Source organism: Orycteropus afer, unplaced genomic scaffold, assembly GCF_000298275.1.
Source record: "Orycteropus afer afer isolate SDZICR_OR568_19922 unplaced genomic scaffold, OryAfe1.0 scaffold00415, whole genome shotgun sequence".
NCBI classification, from domain to species: domain Eukaryota; kingdom Metazoa; phylum Chordata; class Mammalia; order Tubulidentata; family Orycteropodidae; genus Orycteropus; species Orycteropus afer.
This window is the reverse complement of record NW_006922002.1, coordinates 1130102-1153183: the sequence shown is the minus strand read 5'-3', so window position 1 is coordinate 1153183 and position 23082 is coordinate 1130102. Positions and strand designations below refer to the sequence as shown.

Sequence of the window (23082 nt, the reverse complement as noted above, 5' to 3'; positions counted from 1 at the left end):
GGGTTTGAACCACCAGCCTTCTGGTTAGCAGTCAAGTTCCTTAGGCACTATGCTACCAGAGCTCCTAAGGATTCAAATCTTAGAATTCAATTCTTGTCGTTTCAATGAGGTTTGACTTTCTTTCCAAAAAATTTCTTGGAATAAAGAAATCACCTTTACCCAGTCTAGTGAAGGACTAGAGCTGCTCCTCGGGTGAGGACATATATAAACCTCTTTACCAAAGCCAAGAATCAAAACACTTGGTTTACTAGTTCTTAAAATGCCCAGTAAATTACCAGGCCACTGTGTAAGTCCTCTGCTAGGAGGGCTGTTGGTAGTAACCCTTCAGTAGGAATAAAGAACTAGTGGTATTCCTTTATTTGATCCTACAAAAGCCCCCACAGTTGGTGTAGGTAATGGGTAGTAAATTATTAACTCTTTCACAATCTTTGGTAGTTTACTGCATTCTTTCTCATATTTTAGTGTAAGGTATCTTACAAGGACCTCATGTGATATAATAGGTAGAATCATAAAAAGATGCTTAGAAATCACTTTTTTAAATGGAATATATTAAAACTGGCCGGAGGAAATTCACTTCCTTAGGCCAGTTAACATGACCAAAGGTTTAAGCTACAGCATTTTTATAATGTGTTTAATCATGTTGTTGTTGTTGTTATGTGCCATCGAGTCGGCCCCAACTCATAGTGACCCCTCCTTGGGTTTCCGAGGCAGTATCACTATGGATAGTAGGATTGCCCAACCTTCCTTCCGACCAGTGGCTGGTGGGTTTGAACCGCCAGCCTTCTGGTTAGCAGTCAAGTGCTTTAGCCACTATGCTACCAGAGCTTCTGTGTTTAATCATAGATGTTCCCAATTTAACTTTCTCTCAACTCTGAATTTTTATAGTGGGTTATGGCTTTATACAGGAGCTCTGGTAGCATAGTGGCTAAAGCACTTGACTGCTAACCAGAAGGATGGCAGTTCAAACCCACCAGCCACTCCTCGGAAGGAAGGTTGGGCAATCCTACTTCCGTAGTGATACTGCCTCGGAAACCCAAGGAGGGGTCACTATGAGTCGGGGCCGACTCGACGGCACGTAACAATAACAACAACATGGCTTTATGTTTTCTTTCCTCTATCATAAATATGTGATGTTGTTGTTGTTGTTATGTGCCGTCGAGTCAGACCCAACTCATAGCGACCCCTCCTTGGGTTTCCGAGGCAGATATCACTATGGAAGTAGATTGCCCCATCTTCCTTCCGAGGAGTGGCCGGTGGGTTTGAACCACCAGCCTTCTGGTTAGCAGTCAAGTGCCTTAGGCACTAAGCTACCAGAGCTCCTAAATATGTGATAGATAAAAGAAACATGTAAACAAAAGAAACTGGTAACTATATAAATATTGATTTGAATCACAAAGGAATGTTTTTGCAAAAAAACTATATTTAAGGATTTATGGTAAAAAAAAAAAAAAAAAGTAATTTTGTCCAGAGTTCTAGGACTGTCATTTGTAAATTATGGTTGCTATGTAAGCAGGACTTTTTAGATTCTTCTATTGTCACATGTTATTTTGGTCTGTGCAATACTCATTAAAGTGAGCGGAAATCTTGATGCTCAAGTTGAAGGATAGTTCTATGAAAACATACTCCTTCTGGAACATCAATTAAGGTGACAGACAAAATACTGAATAAGCTTGTAGCTATTACTAGAATTGACCATATAAAATTAATAGAAAATAGATGAATGTCATAGAGACCACTGAAACACCATTCCATCTAGAGCATTAGTCCACTGATCCAAACCACAATCAACATTCTCAGGTGATTCCTAGACCTAGGCATCTGAGTTCTGTCTTGGCTGTAAATAAATGATGTCACCACTATAAAAATGAATAGACATCAGAACTGCAGCAAGTAAAATGGTCCTCCTACAGTTACATCTTGTTTGTCAGTTAAGGAAATGTCTAGTAAGGCTATGAAAAGAATTAAAAGCCGTGAACTGGAATAATTTGAGTGCTCAAATTGGGGTCATTTTTGTTCTAATTTAATTTTTTTTTTTTGGGGGGGGGAATGTTTCTGCATGCTGTTTATTAGGAAAATAACAAGCCCGAGACAGGGAACCATCTGTTACACTGACCATGTAGCAAGATATTAGATTTATTCAGGCATTATGATGTAGTTGCTGGTGTCATATAGAAGGTCAGGTCTTTTCAGATTTTCTGTGGTATGTCCACACCACTCAAGCTGTTTTAACTCTTTGTTCTAACACTCACCACACATATATTCCTAGATGCAGTTTAGTGAAATAACAGTACTTTAGATAGCAAACAGGCTTATTAAGAGACCCTTTTTGAGATTCCAGATGCTTAAGAAAATTAAGGCCTGAATATGTTCAAAGAGACCTACATACGTCTACAAAGCAACTAGAATTCATGAAATCTGTTGGTTTTACCTGTTCTCAGTTACTGCTAGGTATTTATTTCACACTCACATAATCATGGACCTATGTACCATATAAAAATCAGTCATAAAAAGACATACACACAGTTCTCCAGAAAGACATAGACCTTCAAAGTGTTGAAGCTTGCCTGTTGTTTAACCCAAGGGCTAAAGTGAAATACTTCAGTGCTTTCTTTTTTTTTTTTTTAATTCCTTATGAAATAAAGTGATATACAGCTAAAAGGTGCTTAGGTGACAAAGAGACAGTTTAGTGTAATATTGCGTAAGGCTCTTAAGTAAATAATGTCATTGGACTTTTCTTGGGATCAGTATGGAAGTTTTGGGAACCTCTTATGTTTTTGCTTTTATAAAATCATCCAATGTGAAAGGATTAAATGTATTAATATGAATTCTTAGAAAAAGAATTGATAAAGGTAGTCCTATTTTCTCTGATCTCTTAGGTACTAAAACTGTAATAGGCAAGCCTATGAGGAATTGTTTCTGAGTGACTTTTTATAAATTATGGTTTATTTACAAAACCATGATTATATACAAAAGGAAAAAAAAAGAATTTTTACCTGTCCTACTTTCACAAAGCATTTAGTGTAGCTTGAAATAAAAACACAGATAACTTAAAAGACTAAATATTCACCAACACACAAACGACCCAAAAGGCAAGCAGTAAAAATGGAGGAGTAAACGGGAGTTGCAGAGGTTCTTCATCTAAGTAGAAGTTGCCATTATCCATTCACAGAGAAAGAAGCTTTTTCCAGACCCTAAGTTAGAGAGAGGAGAGGGGAGCTCTGGTGGCGTAGTGCCTAAGGCATTTGACTGCTAACCGGAAGGCTGGTGGTTCAAACCCACCAGCCACTCCCCAGAAGGAAGGTTGGGCGATCTACTTCTGTAGTGATAATCACCTCAGAAACCCAAGGAGGGGTTGCTATGATTCAGACCTGACTCAACGGCAGCAGGTTAAGTTCAAGAGAAATGTATCATTAAAGTCTTTTTATAAGGATGATGAGAAATAAATGGAAAACAGCTTCAATAGCAGTTTTAGAAAGATGTGGAATTATTTCACAAACGGCTTTTGCTTGGGACAACTTTGAGTAGAAACAAAATGTTAAATCTCTCTCTAAAATACACTGCCTTAAAGGTCTGCTTATGTGACTTTCTAGTGATCTGGCTTAGTGCCAGGGGTAACACTCAAGAGGCCTTTAAAGAGTGAATGGGGCCCATACCCCTAAAGCTGTCCACCTCAAAGATGAACTTGAACAAATCCTTGGCAAGAACATTGGAAGACAGTTAAAAGGAAGTTTATGATGATAACCAGGATCAGGCAGGTAGGAAACTCATACAAGTTAGAAGATGAAAGAGCCTGGCATGCATTCTCAATGTGGGTATTCTAACTAATACTAGAGCTCCCAAGTTCTCCAAGTCCCCATCACCTGTAATGTTTTCATATTCTGTTGTTGTTAGGTGCCAACAAGTCAGTTCCAGCTCATAATACACTATCTACAACAGAACGAAATACTGCCCAGTCCTACACCATCCACATAATTGTTGCTATACTTGAGCCCATTATTGCAGCCACTGTGTCAGTCTGTCTCATTAAAGGTCTTCACCTTTTTCGTTGACCCTCTACTCAACCAAGCATGGTATCCTTCTCCAGGGATTGGTCCCTTCTGATAACATGTACAAACTAGGTAAATCTGACCATTCTTGCGTCTAAGGACCATTCTGGCTGTACTTCCTCCAAGACAGATTTGTCCATTCTTCTAGCTGTCCATGGCATACTCAGTATATCTTCTCCAACACCTCATTAAAATACATCAATTCTTCTAAAGTCTTCCTTATTCATTGTCCAGCTTTCACAGGCATATGAGATTATTTAGAAAGACAGTGGCTTGGGTCAGGTGCACCTTCAAAGTTTTATATTCTAGGTTATTAAATATCTGCCTACATCACAACAGAACATTAGTATGATTCTAGGATTGGGTTTAGTTTGGGACAGTAATTTCCCATCCAAATCGGCTGCACAAAATGGATGACTAGATTTGAATGACTTAGCCTTTCAAATAGTTCTTTTTTATTATTAATGTCTCGGTAAGTGAGTACAAAAGAAAAAAAAAACTTTGTTAATGAGTGGTTGTCAACTCGTTGTTAGGTGCCATCCAGTTTGTTCTGACTCATAGCAACTCTGTGTTCAACAGAATGAAACACTGCCCAGTGCTGCGCCGTACTCAGAATCCTTGCTATGCTTGAACTTATTGTTGCAGCCACTGTTGTCAATCCATCTATTGAGGGTCTTCTGCTTTTCCACTGACCCTCTGCTTTACCAAGCATGGTATCCTTCCCCAGGAACTAATCCTTTCTGAAAATTACCAAAGTAGGTGAGACAAAGTCTGGCCATTCTCGTTTCTAAGGACCATTCTGGCTCTACCTTTTCTGAGACAGATTTGTTCATTCTTCTGGAAGTCCATGGTATTTTCCATATTATTTGCCAACATCACAATTCAAATGCATCAGTTCTTCTGTGATCTTCCTTATCCACTGTCCAGTTTTCATATGCATATGAGGAGAATGAAAATACCATAGATTGGGTCATGCACACCTTAGTCTTTAAAGTGATATCTTTGCTCTTTAACACCTTGAAGAGGTCTTTTGCAGCGGATTTTCCCAGTGCGGTAAGTCCTCTAATTTCTTGACTGGTGCTTTCATGGGTGTTGATTGTAGGTCCAAGTAAAATGAAATGCCTAACAACTTCAGTCTTTTCTCCATTATCATGATGTTGCTTATTGCTCCGGTTGTAAGGATATTTTTTTTTCTTTATGATGAGGTATAATCCATACTGAACATGGTGGTCTTTGATCTTCATCATTAATTGCTTCAGGTCATCTTCATTTTCAGCAAGCAGGGTTGTGTTATTTGCATATCTCAGGTTGTGAATGAGTCTTGCTCCAACTTGACATCACATTCTCCTTCATATAGTCCACCTTCTTATATTATTTGCTCAACATACAGATTGAGTAAGTGTGGTAAAAAGATACAACCCTGATGCATACCATTCCTGATTTTAAACCCATTTAGTATCCCTTTATTCTATTCAAATGACTGCCTCTTGGTGTATGTAGAGATTCTTCATTAGCACAGTTAAGTGCTGGGAATTCCTGTTCTTCACAGTGTTATCCATAATTTGTTACAATCCACCCAGTTGAATATCTTTGCATAGTCAATAAAACACAGTTAAACATCTTTCTGTGTTCTTTGCTTTCAGCCAAGATCTATCTGACATCACTAATGATATCCCTGTTTCCATACCCTCTTCTGGATCAAGCTTGAATTTCTGGCAATTCTCTGCTGATGTACTGCTGCAACTGTTTTTGAATTATCTTCAGCAGAATTTTACTTGAATGCCATACTAATGATATGGTTTGATAATTCCTGCATTCTGCTGGAATAATAAATATTTTCTTTCCCATTCCTTGGAACTGGGGAAAATAGGGATCTTTGCCCATTGGTTGGTCAGGTAGCTGTCTTCTGAATTGCTTGGCATAAATGAGCGAGCGCTTCCAGTTCTGCACGTATTTCTTTAAACATCTAAATGGGTATTTCATCAATTTCTGGTTGTTGTTGTCGTTGTGTGCCGTCGAGTTGGGTCCAACTCATAGTGATCCCCCCTTGGGTTTCCAAGGCAGTATCACTATGGAAGTAGATTGCCCAACCTTCCTTCCGAGGAGTGGCTGGTGCATTTGAACCGCCAGCCTTCTGGTTAGCAGTCAAGTGCCCTAGGCACAATTTTTTTTTTTTTTTGGCCAATTCCTTTAGTGCAACTTCAACTTCTTCCTTCACTAACATTGGCTCTTGATCATGTGTTGTCTCCTGAAGTGGTTGGTCATTTACCAGGCCTTTTTGGTACAGTTTCTCTCTATCCCTTCCATCTTCTTTTGTTTCTTCATGCATCATTCAATATTTTGCCCAGGATACTCTTCATTATTGCAGTCCAAGGCTTGAATTTTTTTCTTCATTTCTGTCAGCTTGAGAAATGCTGAGCATGTTCTTCCCTTTTGGTTTTCTAACTCCAGGTCTCTGCATGTCTCATTATAATAATTGACTTTGTCTTCTTGAACTGTCCTTTGAAATCTTCTGTTCAGCTGTTTTATCTCATCATTTCTTCCATTTGCTTTACCTAGTCTCCATTCAACAGCAGGTTTCAGAGTCTCCTCTGACATGCAATTTAGTCTTCTCTTCCTTTCCTGGCTTTTTATGACCATTTCTTCATGTATGATGTTCTTGATGTCATCCCACAACTCATCTGGTCTTTGGTCATTGGTATTCATTGTGTCAAATTCATTCTTCATATTGTCTCTAAATTCTAGTGGGGTATAATCAAGGTCGTATTTTGGGTCCCATGGACTTTTTAAAATTTTCTTCAGCTTCAACTTGAACTTGCCTATGAGCAGTTGATGGTCTCTTCCAGAGTCAGCTCCTGGTCTTGTTTTGACTGATGATATTGAGCTTCTCCATCACCTCTCTCCACAGATGTGGTTGATTTTATTGCTGTGTGTTAGATCTGGTGAGGTCCATGTGTTTAGCTGCCATTTATGTTGTTGGGGGGAAAATGGGATACTGAGTGTCTTAAAAACAGGAAGAGTGTGCTTTAGGGTTGTATCCTCTCACCATACTTATTCAGTTTTTATGCTGAGCAAATAATCTGAGAAGCTGGACTATGTGAAGAACACGGCATCAGACTCATTAACACCCTCAGATACGAAGATGACACAACCCTGCTTGCTGAGAGTGAAAATGAATGAAAGCACTTACTAATGAAGATCAAAGGTACAGTCTTTGGTATGGTTTATACCTCAAGATAAAGAAAACGAAAATCCTCACAACTCGACCAATAAGCAACATCACGATAAATGGAGAAGAATTGAAGTTGTCAGACATTTTACTTGGATCTACAATCCACACCCATGGAAGCAACAGTTGAGATCAGACATCATATTGCACTAGGCAGAACTGCCACAAAAGACCACTTTAAAGTGGTATGAAACAAAGATGTCACTTTGAACACAGGTGTGCCTAACCTAAGCCATTTTATTTTCAGTCACCTCGTAAGTACGTGAAAGCTGGACAATGAAAAAGGAAGACTGAAGAAGAGTTAATGCCTTTGAATTACGGTATTAGTGAAGAATACTGAAAATACCCTGGACTGCCGGAAGAATAAACAGATCTGTCCTCGAAGAAGTGCAGCCAGAGTGCTCCTTAGAAGCAAGAATGGCCAGACTTCGTCTTACCTGCTTTGGTCATGTGGTCAGAAATGACCATTCCCTGGAGAAGGATACCATGCTTGGTAAAGTAGAGGGTCAGTGAACAAGAGGAAGATCCTCAACAAGATGGATTGTCATCATGGCTGCAATGATGGGCTCAAGTATAGGAAGGACTGAGGATGACACATGACCAGGCAGTGTTTCATTCTGTTGTACATAAGGTCACTGTGAGTCTGAGTTGACTCAATGGCACCTAATAACAACAACAATGGCAAATGATTGTGAGCGTCTTTTCTTGTATCTGTTGGCCACCTCAGTGTCCTCTTTGGTGAAGTGTCTTTTCATATCCTTTGCCCATTTTCCGATTGGATTTATTTTTTTCGGTTGAGTTTTTGAATTTTTTAAATATAGTCTAGAGATGAGATCCTTATCTTATATGTCATTACCAAAGATTTTCCCCCCCAATTATGTAGGTTCTCTTTATTCTCTTAGTAAAGTCTTTTGATGAACTTAAATATTTAATTTTAGGAAGTCTCAGTTATCTAATTTATCTTCTGCTGTTCATTTAGTTTTGTTTGATAGATTGTATATGCTGAAAATTAGGTCCCCTGATTTTGACTCATAGAAAGAAGGTTGGGCAATCTACTTCCATAGAGATACTGCCTCAGAAACCCAATGAGGGGTCGTGATGAGTCAGGTCTGACTCGACGGCACATAACAACAGCAACAATTTTGACTCTCTTATCTGCCAAGAACTTTATAGTTTTAGGTTTAACATTTATATTTTTGAGCTATTTTGAGTTAGGTTTTGTACATGGAAGAGGTATAGATCCTAATTCACTTTTCTGCATGTTTATCCAGTTCTGTCTGAACTATTTGTTAAAGAGACTGTTTTTTCCTCACTAAATGGATATTGATCCTTTGTTGAAGATCTGATGTCTGTAGATGGATGGACTTACTTCTTGGTTCTCAGTTCTTTTGTTTGTCAATGTGTGTGTCATTTGTAACAGTACAGGTCTGTTTTGATTGCCATGATTGTATAGTAAGTTTAGAAATGGGAAAGTGAGAGGTCTCCTACTTTGTTGTTGTTTTTCAATATTGCTTTAGTTTTTCAGGGCCTTCTTCCTCTCCATATTAAGTTGGAGATTAGTTTTTCCATTTCATTAATGTTATTGAAATGTTAAGTCTTCCAATCCATGAGCATAGGATATTTTTCCATTTATATAGATCTCTTTTAGTTTCTCGTAGTAATGTTTTTCTTGTTAAGTTTTTTACGTCCCTGGATAGGTTTATTTCTAGGTATTTTATCCTTTTGGAGGCTATTGTAAATGGTATTAATTTCTTGATTTCCTTTTCATAGTCCTCCTTGTTGGTATAGAGCAGTGCAACTGATTTTTTTGTGTTTACCTTGTAAACATTTTTGTGTGTTTACCCTGCCACTTTGCTGAATCCTTCTATTAGTTACAGTCACTTCTTTGTAGAGTCTCTGGGTTTTCTACATATAGGATCATGTCATCTGTGAATAAGAATAGTTTTACCTCTTCCTTTCCAATTTGGATAGCCTTTATTTCCTTTTCTTGTCGTATTGTTCTAGCTAGCATTTCCAGTACAGTTTTGAATAGGAGTGGTGATAAAGGGCATCCTTATCTGATTTGTGTTCTCAAGGCGAATGCGCAGCTCTTTCTCCGTTGAGAATAATGTTCAGAAAAAAGTTTCTAAATTTAGTTACTTTATATATCTATATAACTAGCTTCCTAATTTTAAAAACTGTCATGTTTACAGAAATACTGTAATATTTCTTAAAATGTGTTTTAGCAGTATAATTTTCCTTGGTCTTAAAACCTGTTCTTTAGGGCATAAAATCTGAACATTTACATTGTTGTTGTTGTTGTTATGTGCCATCGAGTGGGACCCGACTCATAGCGACCCCTCCTTCGGTTTCTGAGGCAGTATCACTACAGAAGTAGATTGCCCCATCTTCCTTCCAAGGAGTGGCTGATGGGTTTGAAACTGCCAGCCTTCTGGTTAGCAGTCAAGTGCCTTAGCCACTACGCTACCATAGCTCCCAACATTTACCTTAGGTAGATACATTCGGTAGATACATTCCTTGAAGAGATCAGCCATGGGAGAATAGAAGGGCTATGTATGCATAGGGAGACAGCTTGGGGGGTAAGAGTGCATGGGAGGGAAAGACAAAGAAGAGATAACTATGGGGAGGAAAGGGGAGGGGAGCTATTGCATTGTGGGTAATTGCAGTCAGTGTCATGAAACAGTGTATGTGATTTCACCCAAATCACAATAAAAATGTAAAACAAAACAAAACACATTCTTTAGAAATAGAACTATGTCTCTATATGCCCTTTGGTTGTTATGTTTATTTATTTATCCCAAAGTAAATTATATTCTGTAGAATTAGCAGATGCCAGTTATTCATGTGTGGTAAACCAGTTGCTGTCAAGTCAGTTCCTACTCATGGTGACCCCATGTGTGATAGAGTAGAACTATGCTCCATAGTGTTTTCCATGGCTCATGTTTCACAAGCAGATTGTCAAACTTTTCTTCCAAGGCATCTCTAGGTAGTTTTGAACCTCCAGTCTTTCAGTTTGCAGCCAAGCACATTAACCATATGCACCACCCAGGGATTCTTATTCAAGTCTGGTAGTCACTTTAATACAGATGTTTCCTATCTCAGTAATCTACCTCCTTTATATTAGTCCACTGCTCATGGATGACTTATGGTAATGTATTAAGTTTTATTTTTTAGGAACATTATACAAACTTATTTCCTTTCCCTAGTTAGTTAGCATACTTTTATATTATTCTCCTCAGAATGAGGTAAAATTATAAAGCAAATAAAGACATGTAGCAAAGAGTATTTCTGTGAAATAACATTGCAGAATTAATACCAATATCATTCCAAAAATGACTGCCTTTGTTTCTACTTCTTTGGATGTATATTTCTGTACATTTAATCTAATTGTTTAAAAATAATGCAGTGTAAAATGTGCTTTCAAGATGGCCTGTTTTCTTCAGATTTTGAGCAGTCAATATCTGTATTGAGTGCACAGTACTCCTCATTTAGAGAACTCAATTTCATACAGTGGAAATAGTAATGGAATTTGAAAATGCAAAATCTTACCGTGTAATGGAGAACCAAGGATAAAGAAATGAGTGAATATAATAAAAAGCATGAGGTACCAAATATCTCTATATGACTCTTTGTTGAAAATAGCTTCTTGTTGTTGTTATGTGCCATGGAGTCGACCCCTAGTCATAGCGACCCCTCCTTGGGTTTCCGTGGCAGTATCACTACGGAAGTAGATTGCCCAGCCTTCCTTCCGAGGAGTGGCTGGTGGGTTTGAACTCCCAGTCTTCTGGTTAGCAGTCAAGTGCCTTAGGCACTACACTACTAGAGCTCTAGAAATTATTATTCCAGTTGGAAGCATGAGAGAGACACAGAGTTTTTGAAACAAGAAACTAAGGTTTGTATCCTGGCTATTTCACTTAACTAAAATTTCCTTATCATAACAAACATAAGAATAATTCCTAGCAAGCCATTGTAAGAATTAACAAAATGAAATTTAACACAGGCATGTGGGTTGGCACTCCATACACAAGAACTATGAAGACAACCATAGAGGTTCTTCAGATAATATCTTAAGAAAGAGTTAAGAAAAGCTAGCTATTCATACAAAAGCAGCGAAAATGCTTTCTTTAGGTGTGTTGTCACACAGTAAAATTCTAATCTGTTTTCAAGTACAATCTGAGGTCTCTTTTTAAGTAACCTTTAATCTTTGTGGATGTTTTGTTAACACATCTGATAACAGAAACACTTTGACACGTAGGTGTTTAGTTCTCAGGTTCCACTCTAGGCAAGTCACTTCCACCTTCCTGAAAAACTCTGTTCTCTCTGGTTCTTAGCTTGAGTTACCATCCTAAATAGAGAGATAATAACACTAATGATAATAATAATTCAATATTGTTTGCCTGCCAAGTCATTTTAAGAATATGATTCTTTGTTGGTTTGTCTTAACCAGAATGATAATTAGTCCTTTGTTAAGAATCATGTTATTCTCTCTATTATATCAAAGTATTTGTATAATACTTTACAATTTGTTAAGAACATCAATACATTTAGTTCTCACAGCCCTGCAAGGTTGGAATTACTATCAGTACCCCAGTTTTACATATGATAAACTTGAATGTCAGAAATTTTTCTGTGATCACAGCACCAGCACACTACAGGGCTGATGGGCTGAGTTTCTAGGCCCTTCTGCAAGCAAAGTTGGGATAATGCCTTCCCTGCTTGCAGCACAAGGTAGTGCAAAGTTTCAGATGCCTATGAGTGCATTTTCAGAGGCTCACAGTGTCATATGCATGTTGTGCTGTGCTCCTGGGGCATCTTGATTGGAGGTCTGCTGTGCCCTATTTCAGCCCCTGAGTGTCTCAAACACTTAAGTGCTCAGTTACTGACTGAAAGGTTGGCAGTTCAAATCTACCCAGAGGTGCCTTGGAAGAAGGACCTGGCAGTCTGCTTCCAAAAGAGCACAGCCATTGAGAACTCTGTGGAGCATACTTCTACTCTGAAAAACAAGGGACAAGAGGTCAACATAGCTTGAAGTCATCTCAACAGCAACTGACTTTTTCTTTTTGGTTTTTTAACCCAATTTTAAATCTAAATCCTTCTTTTTTAAAAAAACATTTTGAGAATTTTGCAATAGCTAATTTTTTAGCCATTTGCCTATCTACTTTTTGTAAAATACCAGTATTGTCTTTCTCTAATCATCATCATCTGGTGCAAATCTCTTTCTTTATTTCATGTGGCTGTCTCTACATATCCCCCTTCCTTTTTTCTTTCCTTACTCTTTCATTCATCCATGAAATATTTATTGAGGAAAGACTGGAACATGACACATGTCTTTCATATTCTGTTTCACATTCAAAATGGTTTTTCACATGTGGATCCTGTCTTTATGAACTAGTTAGCCATGAGAAATCAGAATGACAAAACTAAGCCATTTATTTATTTATTTGGACCCAAATGTACAGAAATTCTGGATTAAACCAAAAAGGCTTAAACACCTAGCTCAGCTGAAAAGAAAAAAAAAATAAAAGACCCCAGGCTCGAAGATGAACAGGAAATTCACAGCCAGAGTGATTTAAGTGGGAACTGAGGCCTTCAGATACATGCCGTAGGGGTGGGTGTTAAAAACTAAAGGGGAATGGGAGAATTTATTCACTTCCAAGGATGGAACCTGAAATAGAGTCTCCACATAAAGCCAGAGCTCTGCAAAGGTTGCTCTGTCTACTAACAGAGACAATATACTAAACCAGCCAGTCAGCCCAGGGATGTGGCAAGGCAGGTGGAAGAAATAACAAACACGAACCTGCACCACATCAAGTGTGGAGTCTAAACTTAAATTGCTCGAGTTTGCAGAAAGCATTTAAGCTGAGAAATTAGTGTAAAACTGTGTCAGAACAGGTGTAATGCTTACACCTTGACAATGGTAAATGCTGAAACATTTTTTAGGATATCTTCCATAAGCCAGTACCCATGGGATTCAGCTAGACACTAATATATTGCCAAAGCAATAAATATTAGATATGCATATTAGCACTTACAAAACTAAATAGAAAAATCTGAAAGAAAACTATAAAATTAACATATTTAAAGTATTTAATCATCCAAGATGGGTAAAAAAACTAAAAGAAGAATCTTATATAAAACAATAGAAATACTTTAAAAAATAACTGGATCAAATGCTTTAAGTTATGCATCTCTAGAAAACTTGTGCTATTAAAATGAAAATACTGTGGACATTAAACAGTATATTGTTGTTGCTGTTGTTGTCATTTGCTGTCGAGTCGGACCCGACTCATAGCAACCCCTCCTTGGGTTTCCGAAGTGGTATCACTATGGAAGTAGATTGTCCAACCTTCCTAACAAGGAGTGGCTGGTGGGTTTGAACTGCCAGCTTTCTGGTTAGCAGTCAAATGCCTTAAGCACTACACTATCAGTATATTAGACATGGAAAAAGAGAAAATTACTTAACTGGAAAGTAGATATGAGAAAATCACCTAGAATGTAGCACAGAAAGATAAAGACATAGTATTAAAGGACCGAAAATTTAGAAACCATAAGAAGGTTCAGCACACTGCTAATAGAAATTCAAAAGGAAAAAAGAATAGGAATGATGTAGAGATGATATTTGAAGAGACAATGGCTAGAAACGTTTTCAAACTGAAGAAATACCTTAATCTTCAAATTGAAAGATGATACCATATCCTGAGCAGGAAAAAATAAAAAATCACTTTTTACCTAGGTACATAAAATTGCAACTATCAAAAAGAAAATTTTCTAAACTACTGAAGATTAAACCCAGGTTCCCTATGTAAGAATACAATTAGACTAACAGGAAATTTCCCAAAAGCAGCAATGAAGGCCCAGGGAAAGTAGAATACTTGCTTCAAAAATAGGAGCTCTGGTAGCGTAGTGCCTAAGGCACTTGACTGCTAACCAGAAGGCTTGTGGTTCAAACCCACCAGCCACTCCTTGGAAGGAAGTTTGGTCAATCTACTTCTGTAGTGATACCGCCTTGGAAATCCAAGGAGTTGCTGAGTCGGGTCCGACTTGACAGCACATCACAACAACAACAACAGTCTTCAAAATGCTGAGGAAATTTAATTGTCAGGCTAGAAATCTTTAACTGAACTATTGTTCAAGAGTAAAGGTGAAATAAATACATTTTCAGAAAAAAAAAAAAAAAAACCTTCAGTAAGTAAGAAATTGATACAAGAAGTAAGGAATGAAACACAAGAAATCACAAATAATGGTGAGCAAAGAAATTGGTAAACACATTGGTAAGTGAAAGAGATGTAAAATTAGAGGCAAAGACAGTAATGTCTCCAGTGATTTGTAAACAAGGTAAAACTTAAATACTAAAGAACAGTATCGTCATTGAAAATGAGAAACAGTATACCAAAGCTAAAGTATTCTTAAAGTCTTCTGTTCTTCATGGAAAGCTATTGATTTTAGATTGTTAAGTATGCAAATTGAGACTATAAAAATAATTACTAAAAGTAAAATTGGAAAGTATAGTCTCTAAAACCAAAAAAGAAGGGGATAGGGAATGCTAACCAGTAACCAGTTGCCATTGAATAGATTCCAGTTTACGGTGTCTCCATGTGTGTGACAGTAGACCTGTGCTCCTAGGGTTTTCTTTCTTTCTTTCTTTGCTAATTTGGTGAAATTTCACAAAGCAGATTCATTGTACATCAACAGTTCATACGTATTTTGTGTGTATGAACCGAGGGTAGGGTTTTCAATGGCTGATATTTTGGAGGTAGACAGCTGCGTTTTTCTGCCATGGCACCTCTTGAGGGACTTAAACCTGCGGACTTCCGGTTAGCAGCTGGGCACATTAACCATCTGCACCACCCAGGAACCCCAAGGAACCCTAGCTCCAGCCAGTGAAATGGGAAAACTAGAAAGAAAAGTAAAAAAAAAAAAAAATTAAAATGATAGAAACACCAAATTTATCACTAATCAAAATAAATGAAAAACAGATTAAGTTGAGATGTTAAAATAGAAACTCAGATATTTTTCAGTCCAACTTTTTGCTCTTTAAAAGACACATGCATGAAATATAATTACATGAGAAGTTTGAAACTAAGGGATTAAAAAAGGACATGCTAGGCAAATTCTAAAAAGAGAGAGAGAAAGGAAAAAAAGAAACCAAGAGAAAGAAAAAAGCAAGCCAGTGAGAAATAATTGTATCCAAAAAAATGTAAGACAAAATAAGTTTACTTTGTAAAAGTTTCACCCAAATCACAGTTAAAAGAAAAGAAAGAAAGAAAGAAAATAAAAAGGAAAAAGAATAAAAGGAAAGAGAAAAGAAGAAAAAATGAAGACACACAAAACAAATATTATTGGGGAAAGAGGATGTTAGTTAGTGACAGAAGGGACAAAAGCTTTAAATGTATGATAAATATGTATGACATAGAATGATAAAATAGATATGAAAAAGCAGTTCATCAATAAAAAAGGAAAAGAAAAACCCAAATGGCCAGTAAACATTTGGAAAGCCAACCGAATGCTGATCGTGGAAAAATAAGTAAAAGTAATAATGAGATATCCTTTCAACTCCCATCAGATTGGCAAAACTTTTAAACTGGAAAATACCAAGTGTTGGTGAGGATGTAGAGTAGGTGGACATGTCCATACCCTGCTAGTGGGATGAAAACAGCACAAATCTATGACTCAGCATTTTTGTCTTCATTCTGTTCCCTGGAGAAATGCACAAGGGTGGGCACTGAGCATCGTTTATAACAGCATTAAGTAGGAAATAGCTCACATGTTCATCAGTAATACAATGGATACAAGAATTGTAATATATTCAAACAGATGAACCTTGCAGCAGTTAAAGTGAATAAACTTAGTTACCTATTTTAAAATGGATACATCCAAAAACCACATTGAATAAAAATAAGTTGCAGAAGGATGTGTATATCTAATTTTAAATTATATAAAACACAGCAGTACTATATGCTCTTTTTATAGATCCATACATGTGTAGTCAAATACAAACAGCTGAGAGGAAATAGTAATCTGTCAAACTATATGGTTACCTTTTTGAGTAAGGAAGATGGAAGAGATCAGGAAGGAGATCAGAGAGGGCCTTAGTTCTATTATGTTGAGTTAAAATAAATAAATATACACATGTGCATATATACATATGTACACATACACACATATATACATATATATGAAATCAAAACCAAACCAAACCAAACTCACTGCTGTCGAGTTGGATCTGACTCATAGTAACCCCTCCTTGGGTTTCTGAGGCAGTATCACTACGGAAGTAGATTGCTCATCCTTCCTTCCGAGGAGTGGCTGGTGGGTTTGAACCGCCAGCCTTCTGGTTAGCAGTCAAGTGCCTTAGGCACTATGCCACCAGAGCTCCCATATATGAAGTAAATATGGCAAAATGTTAGCATTTGTCAGCATTGTGGTAGAGCCATGTTGTTGTCACCATCAAGTAAGCCCCTGCTTATGGCGACCTTATGTAGAACAGAACAGAACTTTAGCCGGTCCTGTGCCATCTTCACAATTGGTGGTGTGCATGTGTTAGTCTGTCTCATTGAGGGTTTTCCTCCTTTTTGCTAACTCAAACATGATGCCTTTTTCTAGCAATTGGTCTTTCCTGATGGAGTGTCCATAGTAAATGAGCAGAAGTTTCACCATCCTTGCATCTGTAAAGCATTCATAGCCTCCTGCTTTTATTCTGTGTTTGAATGTGCGTGTGTTCAAAATATTTCCGTAATTAAAAATAGCTTCCAGCTTATTATGGGAGAGGAAATACATATGTTAATAAGGCACAGCAGAAAGCACCCTGTTCCCTTATGGTTTCCTTATAACTGGCATTCAGAGCTGATTTCTGCCCATTGAGGGGGACCTGAGTATGCATCCTGGAAGAGATCTTTCAAAGGCAAGAATGCATTTGAAGCATGGATTTCCTACAGACGCCCACCTGCTTTCAGGCATCCTTAGAAACATGAGCCATTTTGTCCTTCTATTTTTTTGGACTTTGTCAAGTCTTTTCCCATTTTCACTTTTATGTCTGGTCACCATAAAGCAATAGTTACCCAAGGCCTCCCAAAAGATTCATTATTTTGAGTAAAAATAATTAAGAACCAAAGTGATACCTTCCTTACTTCTCAACCAAAGAGAAAATAGTGATTTGTACTATTAAATAATGTGGACTTCTGTGGAAATTTTGGTAGAGATTGCACTAAACTCCCACATCACTTTCTCCCTGTATTAGGGAGATTCAAGTTGACATTCTTACCATTCTGTTTTCATTTTTATTGTTTAATTTCCCCTTTTGAACATACTGCTGGAAATAGTTAACAAAACTGTTCTGTGACCTTCCTTAGGAAAGAGTCGGAGAGTACCATGAGGAAATTAGATTGGCCCTGAAAGTAGCCTACTCTAATTTTTGAATTCATGCTATCTTATGCTCATAGCATGTAGCCCAGCCCTTTGCAAATAGTAAGTGCTCAGTATCTCTGGTTTAAAAGGAACAAGAGTCTCTGTGCTTCACAGCAGTTCCTCTGCTCCATACATGATCTCACTATAGTACACACCCCAATCAGTCAGTATTGCTCTTGACATGAAATGAAATGATGGCACACTTAGAAAAAAGTTGGCTTCAGTGCTTCTGACACATTCTTAAAAGACATTTATAAATGGCACAACAGTGTTGGTCTAGGAGAAATTTATTAATCATTATGGAAGGAATCTAACTTGTCTTTAAAAAATATATCTGTTCCATTCTTGAAGCAAAAAAGAAAGATGACTAAGATCTCTTACTAAGCTACCTTGGCCTGCTGTGTCCTGGTCCGCCAGCATGAGTTTTATAATGAACTTGCATTCTTTTCCTTTGCAGAGAGAAGATGCATCAGTCGGCCATGTATGAATTATGCCAGGGGATGCACCAAATCAGCCTTCAGTTTGTTCGACTGCAGCTTACCTTTGAGGAATATACCATAATGAAAGTTTTGCTGCTACTAAGCACAAGTAAATTGATGTCTACCCCCTGATACTTTTTCTACATTGTCAGATCATCCTCCCTTTAGGGAAGCACCTGATTATAGTTTGTAGATAGTTGGTACCAAAACAGTAATAATAATAAGTTGATGAGGTAGAAGGAGTGCTTTGGTCCTCAACGAACTAAATTACTTGCAGAGTATGAAGCTTTGGACAAATGAAAGAGTATATCTCTTCCTTCTTTCCTTCATCCTTCCATCTACTAAATATTAGATGTCTGTTATGTGTAGGATTGGGAAGTTGAAGAAATACAAAGGTAAGTAAGGCATAGTCCTTGCCTTCAGGATGTTTAGACCATAAGACAAACTCAAAGATAATTTAATACATTGTGGAAAGTGATCATCTACCAGGATAGAGGTAAGGTGTGTCACGGTGGCTCAGAGAAGGAGAAGAACACATTTGGTTCAGAGGTCAAGGAGGGCTTCCTAGGAAAACTGAATCTTGGAGGTTTATCAATTGGATATTAGGAGTTGAGATGACATTCCTGACAGGGAAAAGTGAGTATGAAAATATGGGAAAGCATATCCAGGCAGTAACACTTATTTCTAGGGGGTGGTTTTGCCTATTAATTTTTAAATTTTTATATTTGCTATATAATAATTTTTCAGGACAAATAAAAGGATCTATGAGCATGTGCAGGAGTTCTGGTAGCGTAGTGCCTAAGGCACTTGACTGCTAACAAGAAGGCTGGTGGTTCAAACCCACCAGCCACTCCTCAGAAGGAAGGTTGGGCAATGTACTTCTGTAGTGACACAGCCTCAGAAACCCAAGGAGGGGTTGCTATGAGCCAGGTCCGAGGGTCTGACTCAACAGCACATAACAACAACAACACGAGCATGTGCATCAGGTTATATTAGTTTGGGGCATAATGTGAATTAAGATTGGAATGTAGATTGAACCAGAACATAAGGACTGAAATGCTAATTGACAAAATCTGAATTTTACTAAATAGGCAGGGAAGTACAACACTGAATACTTTCGAGCAATTTTCAAAGCTGTGTTTTATGGCTTCATGGCAGTGTGTCAGGCAATAGAACGAATTAAAGAGAAGAGAGAGAAAGGGAGGGAGAGAGGCAAAGATAGATGAGGAGAATTTAGCCTTACTGGAAGCACAGAGTCATGCTATAAGGCTGCTGAAATAATAGCCTAGATTATGATGATGGTGATATGATGGACAGGAGCAAATGGATTCAAGAAACATTGCAGAGTTGGCCTTGGTAACTGAATGGAAGGGCAAATAAAAATGCTGTGAGTCAGAAGTTACACAGATTTTGAGCACAGAGAAATGGTGAAGATAATATGCCATTAATAAAAATATGTCAATGTGGGAATTAGAGCAGACTCTGTAGATAATATAAAGAGTTCTGTTTTGGATTTCATAATTTTCAGACTTAAGGTCTGTATCCTAACAGAGATGGCCAAAAGATGGGAAAAATTGGGGGCCTGGAACTCAGAATGAAGATCTGGGTATAGAGCTATACATTGAAATTACCCTTGTAGAAAATTGTAGTTGGAACTCAGATGGGTAAGTAAGGTTGTTCCAGCTCAGAATGCTGAAGGAAAAGCCAGTTGGTCTACATTAAAGGAGAAAGGCAGATGCTGAAGGCACAGAGAGAGAACTGTCAGAGAGAGAAACTGGGAGAGTATGCTGTAGTGGAAGCCAAGAGTTGAAGGTTTCCAGAAGAAGGATGGCTAACAGCACAGCTTCCACAGTGAATGTTGAAAGTGCCGAGGGAAGCCTGCTGGAGTGACCATTAGGCATCGGGCAGGTGCCAGATGGCCAGGGACTTGAAGATTGATGGAAAGCTTTTTTAGGCTTCAGCGTCTGGAACCAAGTATGAGAGGAGAGAGAGTTGACAGCATGAGGTGCCAGAGGAGAAAAGAGAGGACAGGATTAGTCTTGGCAAAGATGTTGAGCATATCTTTCTCAAATAGGAGCACAGGAACTTTCAGAGAAGAATTTGAGGAAGCTCATAGCAGATGAGGGTGAGACCAAGAATGATGTCAGGGTATAGTATGGAGATAGATACTCTGAGCCAAGTGCTGTGGCCACTGAGGAAACTGAGAAATGTTCTGAATATTGAGAGCTGGCAAGGATGCCATGGGCATGGTCTGCAGAGGAGACACTGTTGAATGACAGCCTGGAAGCAACAAAGAGTATCCAGTCCATGCTCAGCTCCTTTCTTGCTTATGAATCAGGAGCTTACGAGAAAGGGCAATTTTTAATAGTCTTCTTGGAAGAGAAGTGGCATCACTGACCAATATGATGAGGACAGAAGGAGTAGGAAGAGAGGTTTCTGACAAAGTAGGGAATGGATCTGTGGAAGGGTGAGCCTGAATCATGGATCTGAATCAGAGGTAATAAGAGCAGGAAGAGGAGATGAGGTGGCAGCTATGGACCATAATCTTGCTACACATATGTATAGGACTTTACAGTTGACAATGCATTTTCCCATATATTGTCTGATACTTAAAGCAACCCTGTGAGATTAATGTTGTTACCGTTAGCTGCCTTTAAGTTGGCCACTGACTTATGGAATGAAATTCTGCCCAGTCCTGCATTATCCCCATGTGAATCAGACCATTGTGATCCATAGTTGTTTTTTTTTTTTTTTTTCAGATATAGATTGCTAGGCCTTTCATCCTAGTCTATTTCAGTCTGGAAGCTCCACTGAAACCTGTACAGCACATAATAACATGCAAACCTCCCCTGACAGATGGGTAGTGGTGGCACTTGAGGTGCATTGGCCAGGAATCAAACTGGGTCTCCCCATTCTAAAGCCAACAAAACAGAGGCACATAGTATTGTTTTTTCAGTATCCTCTGTGAGTTAGGACTCAAACTTAGGACTTTGGACTTCATGTTCAGTGTTGTTTCAGCTCTCCCAGGAGCAGGGAGTAAGGGGTGAAAGGCAGGCTGAGGCCTGTGACGGCGGTAGAGAGGTTGGAGTGTTGAGCAGGCAGAAATCACAGACTTTCCAACAGAGGTGGCAAACCCTGGCCCTGGCAGGGAGGTGGGGCCAACAGGTCCAGCTGTGTTTTGTTTGGCCAGCACAAGTTTTTTAGGGTTGTTTTTGGACTTTTGTCTTGTTTTATTTTAATTGAATCTGATTGCCGAGGGCAGGGCATGTTCTCTCCGGTTTGCCACAGGTCCCACCATCCCTTATCAATTACACTAAGCCTGAGCTTCTGTGGCATTTGTGTTTGCAGCCCCTCATCTTCAGGGTCAATATATCTTCTCCTTGCTCTGCTCTTCAACAAGGTTTCTGATGTCCCCTACTTGTACTTTTGGGAGTATAACTTTGGAAATATAATCATTCATTGAAAGGGATCTTATTCCCCTTTCACGCTATGCTGGTTATCACTACTGGTTAAAAGAAATTAAAAAATACAGTAAAACCTGCAAAAGCTGGAACGTGTGTGAGGCGGAAACTTCTCAGAGAAGGAAAACTAACATATTTTCTACCAAAACGAGCAATACAAAAGTGGTAAGAGTTTACCTGTCAAAGGCAGAAAACTGGCAAGACCCAGAAAAACAAGGCAGTCCTGTCAAGTTCCAACTCTCACAGGTTTCACTGTATATTTTTATATCAGATCGTTGATAGAATTTAATTTTTTTTTCCTAAAAATGCTTATGATAGTCATTCTTTATAAATTTTGAATATTCAGTCTTAATTGGCATCTTATCCTTTTATATCCATTCACCCATTCAGTCAAAAATTGATTCCGATAGTATTTTGGAAGCTACCTGAATTAATTATTACCTTTCAAGTAGCTCCGTACTTTGAATTCTGGTATTTTTTTAGATAGAGGAAAAGCAAAATAAAAAGGCAAAAAAAAAAAAAATACAAGAATTTTATGAATCATAGTGATTGCTGGTTTTAATTATTTTTCTATTCTTTGATACTCACTGCCCTCAACTTGGTTCCGACTCACACCAACCCCTCCTTGGGTTTCCAAAGCAGTATCACTACGGAAGTAGATTGCCCAGCCTTCCTTCCGAGGAGTGGCTGGTGGGTTTGAACCACCAGCCTTCTGGTTAGCAGTCTGATGCCTTAGGCACTACGCCACCAGATAGAACACATAAAAATTGTTCTTATATAAAACCTGTTGTCATTGAGTTAATTCCTGCTCCTAGCAACCCTAGGACAGAATAGAACTAGCCCATAGGGTTTCCAAGGTTGTAATCTTTACGGAAGCAGACTACCTCGTCTTCCTCCAGCTAAGTGGCTAGGGGTTCAAACCACCAACCTTTTAATTAGCAGTCAAACACTTAACCGCTGTGCCACCAGGGCTCCTTTTTCTTACTTAAAAAACAAACAAAACTAACTGCCATCCAGTTGGTTCCAACTCATGGTGGCTCCCATTAAGTTTCTGAGGCTGTAAATCTTGACAGAAGTAGATTGCCCTCTTACTTAAAACCAAAAAATCAAACTCATTGCCTTGGAATCATTTCTGACTCATAGCGACCCCTCCTTAGGTTTCTGAGGCGTTATTTTTACAGAGGAAGCTCTGGTAGCATAGTGCCGAAGGAAGGTTGGGCAATCTACTTCCGTAGAGATAGTGCCTATGAAACCCAAGGAGGGGTCATTATGAGTCGAGTTTCACTCGATGGCAGTGAGTTTGGTTTGTTTGTTTTTTTTATCTTTACAGAAGTAGATTGCCCAGTCTTGCTTCCAAGGAGTGGCTGGTGGGTTTCAACCACCAGCCTTCTGGTTAGCAGTCAAATGCCTTAGGCACTATTGCACACCTGGTGTCTGATACATCAAGAAAGTGGTTTAGCAGT

The 23082-nt window shown here is 38.4% G+C and overlaps 1 protein-coding gene across 1 annotated transcript in view; it reads left to right on the top strand.

Moving 5' to 3' along the window:
* NR3C2 (nuclear receptor subfamily 3 group C member 2) overlaps positions 1–23082 on the top strand; it is a 494406-nt gene that overhangs the window by 440644 nt on the left and 30680 nt on the right. Inside the window, exon 6 of the mRNA XM_007953808.1 lies at positions 18137–18267. Coding sequence (XP_007951999.1) covers positions 18137–18267 — 131 coding nt within the window. The remainder of the gene's footprint in view (positions 1–18136; positions 18268–23082) is intronic.